At 37.5% G+C, this 13630-nt stretch overlaps 2 protein-coding genes across 2 annotated transcripts; one reads left to right on the top strand and one right to left on the bottom strand.

Annotated features, from left to right (window-relative positions):
* Window positions 1–182: 182 nt before the first annotated feature.
* On the bottom strand, window positions 183–2300 carry LOC140768996 (protein POLLENLESS 3-LIKE 2). The gene is made up of 4 exons (XM_073109502.1): window positions 1963–2300; window positions 1667–1879; window positions 1400–1555; window positions 183–1312 (listed from the first exon to the last, which is right to left on the bottom strand). Exons 1-4 carry the CDS (start codon window positions 2128–2130, stop codon window positions 449–451), a joined length of 1401 nt encoding a protein of 466 aa, XP_072965603.1. The 5' UTR covers window positions 2131–2300; the 3' UTR covers window positions 183–448.
* Window positions 2301–6470: 4170 nt separating this feature from the next.
* LOC140777558 (myb-related protein Hv1-like) lies at window positions 6471–7599 on the top strand. Its single transcript, XM_073121753.1, has 2 exons — window positions 6471–6867; window positions 6978–7599. The coding sequence occupies exons 1-2, from the start codon at window positions 6605–6607 to the stop codon at window positions 7456–7458; spliced, it is 744 nt and encodes a 247-aa protein (XP_072977854.1). The 5' UTR covers window positions 6471–6604; the 3' UTR covers window positions 7459–7599.
* Window positions 7600–13630: the final 6031 nt, after the last annotated feature.

The following is a 13630-nucleotide window of genomic DNA, read 5'->3' as shown; positions in this document are numbered from 1 at the left end:
ATACTTGGCAACTTCAGATTGTTATAGTTTATTCAGTTGTTTGATAGTTGAGCTACACAGAAAATCACAATATCGATCACTTGCTTGAAGCCTCCAGCTGCTACTTTAATCTTGGAAAAAAAAATAATAATAAACAGATCTGCTCTTTTTGTCATTGGCAAGTGAAACAGGAAAACAACAAATAAACAAATAATAAGTGGTTATTGAATTAGTTAATTAAGAACCTGGGCCATGAGAACCCAATAAACAGCAAGCACAACAACAGTCCCTGCCAAAAATAAATAAATAACGAAACCAAGCCTCCTCTTGGGGCTTCCTTCCTTCTTCCCTCAAAGGAGAACAAGTTCATCTCCTTCCTCCCCTACAACTACCACCCACTAATCAAACTACCATGAATTTGAATCCACCCCACCTCCCCCTTAAATCTTAAAAAAAGAAAAAAAATCTACTACTTGGGAGAATTCCATGCTTGTGTAATATCCTGAAATATCCTAAGCCTCTTCCCCATCTTCCCCTCACCCAATGCAGGACTAGTGTTGCTGCTATTGAGCTTCTTGTTGTTATTATTATTATTATTATTCTTATTATTATCAGCATTCTCCTCTTCAAGAACAGGGGCCAAAACAGCAGCAACAATGGCCTCATCGAACGCATTGTTATCCGGCAGCTCCGGCCACTTATCCTCGCCGGAGATAGACTTCCTTCGGCTAAACTCTTCCTCTGTTTTCGCCGCCACCAACGCCGCGGCCTTCGGTTGCAACGCCTTCTCCATCTCAGTCCCCGACCTCGTCCTCTTAAGGTTGCCCAAAGGATCATTCAACTGTTGCAGCTCCTTCGCGGTCCTCGATGAGTAAAACGGCTGCGCGTCGACGTTGAGCTCGGGCTTCGCGTTCATGGCGTTGGCTCTGTTCACGTCGACGTTCTCGTCCGCGAAGCGCTCTCGAGGCGGAAGCATGTAGTCCAAGCAGGGCTGAGGCTGCCATATGGAGGAAGAAGAACCTACAAATGCATCAAAGAGCCAGGTGGTGTCGAATCCGGGGTTGCCGAGGAGCTTGGACTCGAGGTCTCGGAGCATCTCCTGGGCCCTTTCGAAGGCCTTCAAGTGCGAATCCGCGCCGCGTAGGCCGTCGACCATGGCCGGCCTCACTTGTTTGAGGGTCTCCTTCGCCTCGGCGATGCGGCCTTGCTTCATCAAGCAGATGCCGAGGTTGCACATCTTGTTGTTGTCGGCGCCGATGAGGAGGGCTCTCCGGTAGGCGGCTTCGGCTTCGACGTAGTTTTCCTTCTGCATCAATGCCCAGCCTAGATTCCCCTGTGATTATTTTACCCAATTCAATTCAATTCAAAAGTTATCCAAGAAGACGGTGTAATTAAACAACAGTGTGGTGTTTCCTCTCACCAGAAGCCTGGTTGCTTCTTGCTCGACTGAGACTTGGAATTTCCTCCCCTGAGACCGGGCGGTCTTCGTGCGCTTCCCGTTAAAGGCGAGACCTTGCTGGATTAGCTGCAACTTGCGCCTCAAAAGAGATATCTGATCATCCAACCTCCCACATCTCTACACCAATTAGAATCAAGAAAGATAAAAAGAATCAAATTTAGCCCCTTATGCATTGAGAAACAGAGGAATTAATAGCGCAGATGGGGTTATAAAAGAAAGAAAGAAAACCTTGTATAAATCCAATAGAATGTTATCAAGGGATTCTTGGGCCTGATCGGAGCACCTGACTCGCAACGACTTGATCGCCTCGATGGCTTCCTCCGCCCGGTTTTGCTGCTTCATGACGATCGCCATGTCCTTGAGCGCGCTGTCGACTCGGTCGCCGGCATTGATCGCCGCCCAGAACAAGGCTATCGCTTTCTCGGGGTCCTTGTCCACAAGCTAATCAATGCAGCAAGGTACAAAAGGATCAGAAAAACAAAACCCAAATCTTAGAATTTTCATCTCTAGCAATGGAAATCTACCTGAACCCGCTTCGCCTTGACGTAGGGCGTGTCGCCGACCGGGACTTTGTGGGTGACATGGAAGGAATCGGAGCGAGTTCTTGCAATGGGTTTGATGGGCGAGCAAGGAGCAGATTTGGTTGGCCTAATGCAGCTTGGGGCGCTTATGTTCCATGGATCTTGCATCATCTTTGTACTATTATGAATTGAATTAGAGATGCTTTGTTCTCTTTTGGGTCTTCTTCTCTCTGCTCTATTAGCGAGGAGTTCTTGGAAGATCGGAAGCAGAGCAGGGAGGAAGGAGAAGAAGAGAAGAGAGAAGGATCGAGCTTTGGATTCTCTTCAGGGGATCGATCTTGGTGTTAATATGAGAACCGTGGGAAGAGAAAAACCCATTCGACCGTTGGAAATCTAGCCGTTTGTAAAACTAGCCGTTGGGACTTATGAAAATAGACGGATCTAACCCCGGAAATATGGCTGACACGGGACCCGTGATTGATCCATACCCGATAAGAACAGTGACCCTGTACTGTATATATGTTTTTTTTTCTTGTGTGTGTTAAATGTATTTTTACCTTGTTTACTTGGCATAAAATTATTTTACCCATATGTAATGTACTTCATTTTGTATAATTTAAACCTCCTGTACTTATGACTAAAATAAAATTATTAAATTTTTTTTATCTCAACTATCCTAATATCAAAATTTCTGTGTTATATTTTGTTAGCCAAACTGATTAGAGAAAATGGTGAGTTATATATGCTTACTATGATTAATTCATATGCATGTTTTTTTATTAAAAAAGTTATTTGCTATTTTACTCAAGAATGTGGGTTTTTTTTTTTCACTGTTTGCATAAATTGATAATGTCGAGTATGCACACTAATTTAATCTTCTTCTACCTTTTATGAGAAGTGATTAATCTCATTCTTTAGTTTATAAAAACTTAAGAAATGGCATGAAAGGAGCCCATCAATTAATTATGTATGTTCTAGGAGTGGGCTTTGTCAAATAGGACAGAAACTCTAATAGTTTTATTAAATTATAAGTATAGGAGTTAAGTGATACAAAATAAAGCATAGGAGAGTAAAATGCATATGATCTTTTATTTTTCTAATGTATAACCTTGTAAAATTTATTATTTAATATGTATATGCCCTTTTAGATATTTGCTTGTAATTATGTGTATCTCTTGAAGCACTTCCTTAATTAACTATAAAAAGGGAGATCTAAGTACATCTGTTCTTGTTTATATACATTTTTTAGGTAAAGGTATTTATGCCTCTTTCATTTGTTAAATTACTAAGATTAACTTATATTTATAGAAAATTAACTTAAAGGATATCTACGTAAACTCTACAAGTTTTAAAGAGCACAGAAGTAACTATAAAATTTAAAAGGATATTCACACAAATAAAAAACCTATTGAAGGTAATCTAAAGGTTTTGTGAGCTGTATACATGCCTCAACAAAAACTAATTAGGGAGCTAATCATAGGCATTACTTATGTTGATACATAACTAATTCTTGTAGTAGCTTCCAACTTTAGAATAATGGAGATCAATAATTGAAGCCAATGTGAACAAACATGATACACCTTGTCTTCTATAGTGGAAGTTGTTGTTGTTACGCTCAGATGACTGGGTTCTAACTGTTATCTCTACACCCGGAGTTCTCAGTTTCCCATCAAACAAATCCATGAACAATAGATTAGGTTGTTGATAGAGACTGCAATTAGTCATCAGCTCCCATTAATTTGGGCGGTCTAATTGAAAATCTCCTAAGATACTTGTGAAATAGTTCTCCTTTTACCAGTCTTTTTCGAATGTACTAATGCATAGATCATGCGCATCAGTTCACACTTTCTTAATTACTTCTTCTTCTTCTTCTTCTTCTTTAGTTTTTATTTCTTTCTCTCTCTTTTTTTCCTCTTTTCTTGAAGTGGGGAGCTTGTTAGATCGGTTAAGTGTGTTGGATTATGTGTGACTTGACTTGGGAACTTAGACCTAGAAGGAACGCGGAGAGGTCTTATTGAGTAAACGCTCTCTTGTGATACGTACGTACGTTTGTTTTCTTGCAAGAGACTGATTCAAAACAATGGTCTAGTCTCTGACAATGTTGAAAGACTTCCATCTTTCCAGTCTAAGATGATGTGAAGGAAGTTTAATAATAGAAGTGTGTGGCATAACGCGAGATGATCGACATTAGCAGGGGAGTTGTTTGTTTTTTTAAGGTGTAAAAGTGTGATGTTCGTATACTAGTTCCACAATGAAAGCACATAGTGAAATAGTGAACAGTGTATTATATTTCCGGTGCATTGAATAATGATGATGAGCAGTGGTTGCATTGGATTTAAGGATAGTTAGGTAGAGAAAGTTACATAGGTTATATTAGTCCAACAAGGATGTGAAGGTGAGTGAACCATGGGAGAGGGAGAGAGAGAGAGGGATGGGACAATGGAGTAGGGGAGGGGGCACACAATTGTAGGGCTTGAGGTGGCTCCATATATAGCAGGGGGGAAGCAAAGAGGGAGTTGGGAGAATGGCTGATGGATAACTATGAGACCATGTGTGGTGGGGCATGGCATGTCCCCATGATGAGACAACAACACAAAGGCCAGACCTACCCTCCTTTTACTCCCTCCTCACCCCCTCCCCTAACCCCACCCCCCACTGCCTTACAACTAATAAGACTTGCACCACAAGGGTGTGGAAAAGATAATAAGATGAGGGGAAAATAATAAGTTAAAAATAAGTTGGAAGGTGAACCAAAGCAATGTAATGTAAAGCCTACCTAAAGAGAATATCCTGGCTTGTGTCTTAGGCCGCTTGCTTGATAGAATCTGCAGGCTAACTAGAAGCGATATGTTCTTATGAATTCGTAAGAACTATAGTTTATTCTTATAATTTTATTTTGTGCTCGCGGGTTTAATACTTTGTTTCATCTGTAGGTCACGTAAGGAGTTTGTATAGTTAAGAGGTTTTTTTTATTTTCTTCCATCCAATGAACTTTTCTTTTGAAAAGATTTAAAGTAAGAAAGCATTCCCCTCTCTATCTTACTTTACACCTCCCCCATATGCATCCCTTCCTAGACCTACTACTATCTCCTGCCCTCCCATGTTACCAGAGGAATGAGCATGCCTGAATAATTTAGGGTTCTATTTTTTTATTAGACCCAAACTTAGGAAAGGCAGGGTGTAAAACATTAAAATGAACACATAATGCACTATTTGTGATTCGACCCAAAATATATGAGTAGAATTAAAAAGTATCGATAGAGTAGGTGTAAACCATAAAGAGTTCGCCGTACAAATTTATCATGTTACTAACAAGATTATTATTATTATTTTTTTCTCATTTGAGTTTACATCTTGTCTTTTTAATGTTTTTTATTTGATTAAAAGATATGAGGATGGTCCATGGTGTTCTTTTTATTAAACAAAAATAACGCGTGACAGGCAGATAAGGGTGTGAAACGAAAAGTTCCAAAATTTAAAACCTTGGATTGCATGATTTGGTAGGTGTTGCAATCATTGTAGGGTTCGAATGATAAATTGCAGGTGCAACTAGATACTTTAGGTTTGAGTTATGAATCCAAATTATGGTTAATTTGCTTCACTCATAAAAATAAGAATACATTGTTGACCCAATTGGAGATAAACTGGAGGGGAGGGAGACACGCCATTCCCAGGCCAAATGTAGAGATCCCTAACTGAGAAAAAGGAATGGAAGCCTAGAATGAAGGATTAATAATTAAGTCAAAAAAAGTATGCAGCATTATTTGACCATGAGGACCACCTTCTGAGTCCCAATCAACATATAACCCAAGTGAAGCAAATGGGTTACGAGTTGGGGATATATCCTCTCCCACCCAATCGAGAAATATTAAATTTTGGTGACCACCCTAGACCTATATAGACTAAACAAGCTTGACGTAAACTCCACTAGATTTTTGCTCTTTTTGCTATCGTCAAGTCGGATATTATGTAATTCCTTAATAGCCCTTGGCGTCCTCTTAATCATAGACTTAAACTTCACATAATTAAACTTGAGCAGTAGTATTTTGCATCATATGTGTTAGCACTATATATGTGCTGGCTTGTCCATGAACAATGCTCCATTTATTCATGGAAAGCAACAAATTAAGCCTATTTAAATGTAAGAAAAGGAAAAGGTAATTGTGAAAGATAAATGAGGCAATCTAAAGTACTCCTCAAAAGTAGGTACTCTCAAAGAGACTATTGAAAGAAGATTTTGGGACGGTGGGGGAGAGGAGAGGAGGGCGGTGAGGTCAGTTGAACTGTAGAAGAGGAAGAGGGGGGGGTCTTTTTGCCAAACCTCCACTGTTTGCTACCTCACTTTACACCTACCTGAGGGTATTGGCACCACTGATGTTGTTCTGCCCCTTTTTAACTAGGAACAGGTGATGATGTCATGACTTGTGTTCCGGGCCCTTATACCCACCTTCCCCTCTCTCTCTCTCTCTCTCAACCTTTTTCTCACCAACTCGCGTCTAGAAGACCTCTCCCTTCCTAACCCTGTTCAGTCCTTGGGCCGAGTCAAACGCCTATAAATCTCCACCCCTCTACCTCACAACTCCTTGGGGGGAGATTGAAGGGAGAAGAGAGAAGAGAGAAGAGAGAAGAGATTGAGATAAAGGATATGGGGAGATCTCCGTGTTGTGAGAAGGCGCACACGAACAAGGGGGCGTGGACAAAGGAGGAAGACGACCGCCTCGTGGCGTACATCCGGGCGCACGGGGAGGGGTGCTGGAGGTCGCTGCCGAAGGCGGCGGGACTGCTCCGCTGCGGGAAGAGCTGCCGCCTCCGGTGGATCAACTACCTCCGGCCCGACCTGAAGCGCGGGAACTTCACCGAGGAGGAGGACGAGCTCATCATCAAGCTCCACAGCCTCTTGGGCAATAAGTAAGTAGTACTAACTACTGCTATTAATTGTAATAGTAAGAAGAAGAAGAAGAAGAAGAATCAGGTCGCTCTCGATCTCCTTCTGATATAATTTCAACAAACGAACGCAGATGGTCTCTGATTGCCGGGAGGCTACCGGGAAGGACGGACAATGAGATAAAGAATTACTGGAACACGCACATAAGAAGGAAGCTGTTAAGCCGGGGGGTCGATCCGGTGACCCACCGGCCGATCAACGACCGCACCGCCAAGAACGTAACTATATCGTTCGAGACGAAAGAGGAGAAGGACACGGGCTTTGGAAGCGAGGAGGAGATGAAGAAGAGTAACAGCAGCAGCAGCAGCAGCAGCGAGGAGTACTTGACATGGGGAGGAGAGCAGAAGCTGGTCAAGTGCCCGGACCTCAATTTGGAGCTTTGCATAAGCCCACCCTCACAGGAAGAGCCCCTGAAGCCCGTGAAGCGAGAAGGAGGGGGTCTTTGCTTCAGATGCAGCTTGGGCTTGCAGAAGAGCAATGAGTGCGAGTGCAATGACTTCCTTGGCCTCACCACTGGGTTGTTGTTGGACTATAGAAGCATTCAGATGAAATAAATTTAAACAAAAAAAAAAGGACTCCTTTTCTTAGTACTAGCCTAGATTTGTAATCAGAGATCGAGATTTCTAATTTCTCTTCTTTCCTTTCCATTTTATGTAATTTTTGTTAACATATATATGATACTTAATGGGTATAAATCGTCAGAAAACAAAAGGGAAAAAAGACAGAGCCATGGATGGATGTGTAGAATTTCTTTCTTGGCTCAGTTGGTTTAGTAAAACTACAAAGTACATGAAACGGTGGGAAGAAAAACCCATGGCCACAGTGAGGTCTTTCAGTTATTTAATGTGGGTCATGTTTGGTGAGGTTTGTTGGGGAAATGGTTTGCCACCCAACTCCTTCCTAGTTGTTGCAATTGCATAGCAAGTGCAGTGTCCATAGATGGATGGATGGACCCCAGGGCTCATTTAATGCATGTGGGTTTGTGGATAAGAGGTGAGCGGAGGAGGCGGAGGAGGCGGAGGAGGAGGAGGAGGGAGGTGAGGAAGAACTAAGAAGGGTAGGTAAGCAAATATTCCTAATATAAAAATAAAAAGAATGAAGAAAGAGAGAGAAGGAAAGAGGGGAGGGGGGCTTTATCCTTTGTATACTCTTCGTTGGGACCAAAGATGAATAATAATAATAATACAATAGCAATCAGAGGACAAATCCAGTGCATTGTTCCTTGTTTTCTCCTTGGCAGATTGTCTGTACCTGCCACATAATTGTTGCAGGTTTGCTTGTTCTCGTCATTCTTTTATTATCTCCAGACTCCAGAGGAGATAAAAAAGAGATAATGATAATAATAAGTGGAACAGAGGAGGTTGTCCATGTCAGCTCCTGGAGCTGGTTCCTCAAAATGGACAATATAATGACAACATGAAGTTAGGAGCAAGTAAAAAGGGAGGGTTTGATAATTGCAAGTTGTGAGCCTATTTCTCTCCTTGCTCTGATCTACTCAGCTGGCACTGCTGCAGGGTCTACCCAAACAAAATAAGTTTTCCTTTTTAACTCCCCAATTACTCTAAAAATTTAACTCATCATTTTTAATCCCCGTAAATAAAAACTCTATTAGAAAACAAGTCTGAAATTGAAATTGATTGAAAAATTACTAAAAATTTGAACTGTCCTTTTTTTTAAAAGAATAAATTGCATTACAAATTGCGAATTAGCCATGCTACATCTAATATAGCAATATAGAGTACAAAGCTAACTACTGAACCACCTTTGCTTCCCTACTTATATAAGAAAGAGATCTAATACCTTTCCCTTACTTTCTCACTCACTTTTTTTTTTCTTGATTTAATTGCAAGGCAAAATATACGTCGCTAATTACCCCCTCCCACGTGTAGATCTCCAACAACAATTTCCACTTATCATACCAGAAATTAAGGTAGGTGATGTTAACCCCCATCGGTTTCCTAACCAATTCTTCTTCTACTTCTTCTTCTTCTTCTTCTTCTTCTTCTTCTTCTTCTTCTTCTTCTTATCACATGCTCATCACTTCCACATTGACATCCCTTTCATGCATATAATGTAATACACAGCGACGACTATTATAATCCTAGGCTAATTATTTAACTGTTTGGCGAAGCTTTCAGTGATCAAGCTAACCTCTCTTTTGTTTAAGAGAAAATTATGAATAACAGCCCATTTAGCCATCTAACTAAGTACATTTTCACTGGACATTCATAAACTATAACAAGGCCAAAATTAAGGGTGTAAAATACCCAAAAAAAAATTAAAAAAATCCCTTAATAATGTGATGAGTTGTGGTTGTGGAGGACAAGGAGGTGGTTGTGTTGACTGTTGAGAGGTAGAGTTGTAGAGACAAAGAGGTAAGCAGCACTTGAGTCCCAAAGTGAAAGATCCAAAAAGAAAAAGGGGTCCCCTTTCTTAGCATCCACCTACCTACTCATCATCAAGTCTCTTACCACTTTTTATTTGCAGGTTAGGTAGGCCTAAGAAGCTTCCAACTTACCCACCATCCCCCCAAGTGAAAATAAATAAAAATTAATTAAAAAGGAAGGTTGCTTAGAATCTTATTATATACTAATCTTACTCTTAGTCTACTTGTATTTCCTTAAAAGTGGCTTTGAACTGGACACCTGCCTTGTCTTACCCCTTTTTATTATGAAATACACCTCAATTTATTTATTCTACTTCTCTCTCTTAGATTAATTATGTTGCAAAAGGTTACTGAATATATCTAATTGTTAGAGTTTTGTTTTCCTGTTTTTTGTTCAGAGGATGTATTCATTGTTAATTTTAGAATTTGGGATTTCGAGTTCTTCCGACTTTCTCACGTGTTTAAAAAAAATTATGCACGTTCTTAAACTTTTCTATTTTTAATGTTTGATTGTAGAAAAATGAATTATAGAATTGACTTATTTATCAAAGAAAATGTCGGTCTTTGGAAATTTATCATTTTATTATCTTTGGACGAAAAAAGTGGAGTAGAAAATAAGTTCTCCACTTTCTTAAAACCGTTGAAATTTCTCATTTCATTTATCCAAAAAAAAGAGAGTGATATTTTCTATATTTTTTATATATTGCATGTAACCATTAATTACAATAATTACTTTTCTTAATAAATATTTTTAATTTTTACCAAACATTAATAAATTATAATTACTTATTAGTAATTATTTCATTAGAAACTTTTGCCACTTTCTTTCCTCCACTTCTCGTCAACCAAACACCTAATTCTAACCCAAAGTGCACGATAATTTGCTCTAGTGTATCATTTTTAAATTACAACGGGATTAATAATTTTAAATTTTCTTTAAAAAAATTGAGGAACACATCCAAATGGTGGATTTAGTTTGGGCTAACCCATGTGGATAAATTCGAATGCACCAACACATCGATCTAGTGTATCCGATGATTTCAATAGCTTCAAAAAATAAAATATAAGATTCGTAAAATTTGACTAGACACGATCGAAGTTTTCAGATGAATATAATCAATCTCAATTCACACATTTGAAGCTAAAAACAAAAGAATCTTTGCAATTAAACTTAAGAAAGTATCAAATAATTCTCTAACTTGTGGCGGGGACCCTAGTAACGAATAAGATGGGTCACACAACTTGTAATAAGACATTCACTTTATATTCCCATAGATTTAGTTATCAGTATAAGTCCAAAAGTTATCTGAGCTAGCAAAATAGTTATTCTTAGCCCTACCAATAACCTCCATGATTCAGACTTCAGACTTCAGACCCATAAAGTTTAAACCCATCCAATATCAGTTATCTAATATATGTTCTCAAATGTTGGGATGTAATATTACACAAATAATTGCAAAGATAAATAATACATTGGAACTTTCTTTTAATCCGTTGACTTGGGGTCAGGTCAACTCCGACATGAATTATTGTCAGTGGAGGATCCCATCAATCACTTGGAAGACATGCCTTATTTTCTGTGCAAGACTTTTGTAACACATTTTTTCTTAGTAGGAATTCTTTTCCTACATGCATGCTTGGTAGAATCAAACTCATTAAAAAAGAGTACAACTTTAGAAAAATCAAATGATGAGAAGTTTGAGGTGGTGGAAATTAAAAATAGGAAAATTATGAATGAATGGTTCATTATGAATCACTTCAATTTATTGTGAGCAAAAAATAAAAATAAAAATTTATTCTAGAAGTTGACATGACATGATACAACTTGCATGGTACCATATCCATTCTTGCCCTTAAGGGCATTCTAAATTTAATAAAAAAGAAGTCTCATCCATGCAATTTAATGGATTCTAGTTGAGCTTGGCACACCCAAAATCCATATTAGGCCCAGCTCTATGCAGTAGGTCAAAAGCACTAAATAAGATGGAAGGAGAGGTGTCCCAGTCTCACTTCACTTTAATTAATGGAATTAATTGTAAATTTACTAGGTAAATTGACATTCATTCTTTGAGAGATAGTAGAAATTGATAGCATTCGAATCAAATTATAATCATCTCACCGAAGATAGTCAAACTCTCAACCTCTGGATACCGGTAAGTAAATCACTGAGAAGAAATAAAATTTAGTAAAAAAAATTAGGTCTATTATCCTCTCCGTTACCCTCTAAATTTCTAAAATACGGTAAATTAACATACTAAAAGATTTCTAAAATACGGTAAATTAACATACTAAAAGATGCGGGATAACTTGAGCTAGCATCTTTTCTGATCTATTTGTTAATTATATATATCCGTCCTAGTTTAATTCATAGAATTTATACTTAATAATACTGTATATATCTTGCTATTTTAGAATGATATATCGGTGGCCTTCTACTTATTCCCAAAATTACTTTACTCGCTTATACTTTAAAAAATATCAAAATAGTTTATGTACTTACAACTAAAGTGAGACTATTACTCTATTAGCTTTTCATCCAAACAAACAGAGTGTACCAAAAAATTTTAAAAATTGAATGGCCAGCTGAATTTCCTCTATTTTTATTTTTTTTATGAACAAAATATCCTTCTCTTATATAAGCATTTATTTCTCTTTAAAGAATACCCACATATTTTCTTCTCTTACTTCCTATAGTGTGCCAACTATATAATTAAATCTAATTTTTTATGAAATTTAATAGTTATATCACATCTGAGAATAAGACAAAATATGAGGTTAAAAATTAATAAAAAATTAATCTATTTTGTCTAATAAACGCAACAGAGATATTTTGGTTATTTGGGTGCGCTCCACTAATTTTGACAGAAAAACTAATGGTTTCAGTTTAATCGTAAGCATAGAGACTGACTGACTGGTCTAAGACATTTACATAGAGTTAAAATAATTTTAAACATAAATATAAAAGATAAAATATATTTAACCCTTTCATATAATATATTATAATAGCGAGTATATAAACTCAGAATGCATCATGAGTTAATTTAACCATCTGACCACTATCTTGTTGATAAAAGAAAAAGAAAATGATGTTTACTTAATATTGGTAAATAAAAATAAAAATAATTCACTAAAAGATACACGGGTACTTTGACCATGCAAATCTCCATGTTGGTCACATTTAACATTGTAAAGAAAAGAGAATAGCTTTCACCTTTTTAAGTGCTTCTCTTTTTAAGTGGGCACGTGTGGGCCGCGTGTCATACCAAGTTCTCCACCCTTTCCTCACGTGTGGTGGTTGGGAAATCTCTCTTTTGGGCCGGGCCCACAACTCCAAAGTCATGCACGAACCAATAGGTTACATACATATATATATATATATATATATGGTAGTGGGCCCACCACATTATACTCTTCCCACTACTAATATTTTGATGCCTTTCAAGTAATGCTGGAGTATTAGATGTAGCTTTATTTTTTGGTGATTGTTTTTTAATATTTATAAAGAATAATTATATTAGACCTTTTGAATTGAATGTCCATTTCAATATATTGACCGGCACTTGCCGTGCCAATAGTGGCACACCATCTAACACGAGGTGTGCTAATAATATACCCTATACCGATATATGCCGGCTGATATGGGTTATGTGAGATTTGAAACGTATTTTGTTGATTCGAAGTGAATCTATTAGAGTGGTAAATCTAAAATATTTTATGAGACATTATTTATAAATATTATTTGTCTTATAGAGCCTAAATCTTTTTATTTTTTTTAATTAAATATTGACGTGTCGAAGACTTAAAAATATCTGTAAATGCACTAAAAAAATTATTAAAAATGTGTCAAATGTGTGTTATTAGCATGAAGGGATCATTGGTCCATTTTACCTTTTTTAACTATAGAAGGGTACGATCATACTAATATTAATGCATCGAATCTCATCAGGATAGATGATCTCTCGGAAAGTCTTTGCATCACACCCCTTCTTTTTTTTACTAAAACAATTATAGAAAACCTCAAAACATTTTTTTTCTGATGGTAATTAATTGAGTTGTTTTATTAATAATAACTTATAATGTCACACGATCAATATTAGGTTCTCTGCGAACTATTTTACTCTTATTTTAAAATAATTTAAATTGAGAAGAGTTGAGGGTAAAATAGCTATTTTGAGAAGTGTTCTATAAATCAAGGGATCAATATGTATCTAAAAGAAAATGATGAGCAATTTAGATGTATACATTTCTAAAGTTCTTAACCAAATTCCAAATTGAGGTGTATACTCTTCAAAACCAATAATTGTCACCCCAATACTCTTCAAACTATAAATTAAAACAAT

The sequence above is a fragment of the Typha angustifolia genome, chromosome 2, assembly GCF_048772165.1.
Source record: "Typha angustifolia cultivar Huaian chromosome 2, ASM4877216v1, whole genome shotgun sequence".
Lineage (NCBI taxonomy): Eukaryota > Viridiplantae > Streptophyta > Magnoliopsida > Poales > Typhaceae > Typha > Typha angustifolia.
Note: the sequence above shows the minus strand (reverse complement) of the source record. Positions and strands in the feature narration are given on the sequence as shown.

Bases quoted from the DNA above. Each gene is read 5' to 3' on its own strand.
- LOC140768996 (XM_073109502.1), bottom strand. From the start codon at position 2,130: ATGATGCAAGATCCATGGAACATAAGCGCCCCAAGCTGCATTAGGCCA. The intron at 1,880-1,962 runs GTAGATTTCCAT...TGCATTGATTAG, and splicing joins TCAAGGCGAAGCGGGTTCAG to CTTGTGGACAAGGACCCCGA. The intron at 1,556-1,666 runs GTTTTCTTTCTT...TAATTGGTGTAG, and splicing joins TTCTATTGGATTTATACAAG to AGATGTGGGAGGTTGGATGA.
- LOC140777558 (XM_073121753.1), top strand. From the start codon at position 6,605: ATGGGGAGATCTCCGTGTTGTGAGAAGGCGCACACGAACAAGGGGGCG. The intron at 6,868-6,977 runs GTAAGTAGTACT...AAACGAACGCAG, and splicing joins CACAGCCTCTTGGGCAATAA to ATGGTCTCTGATTGCCGGGA.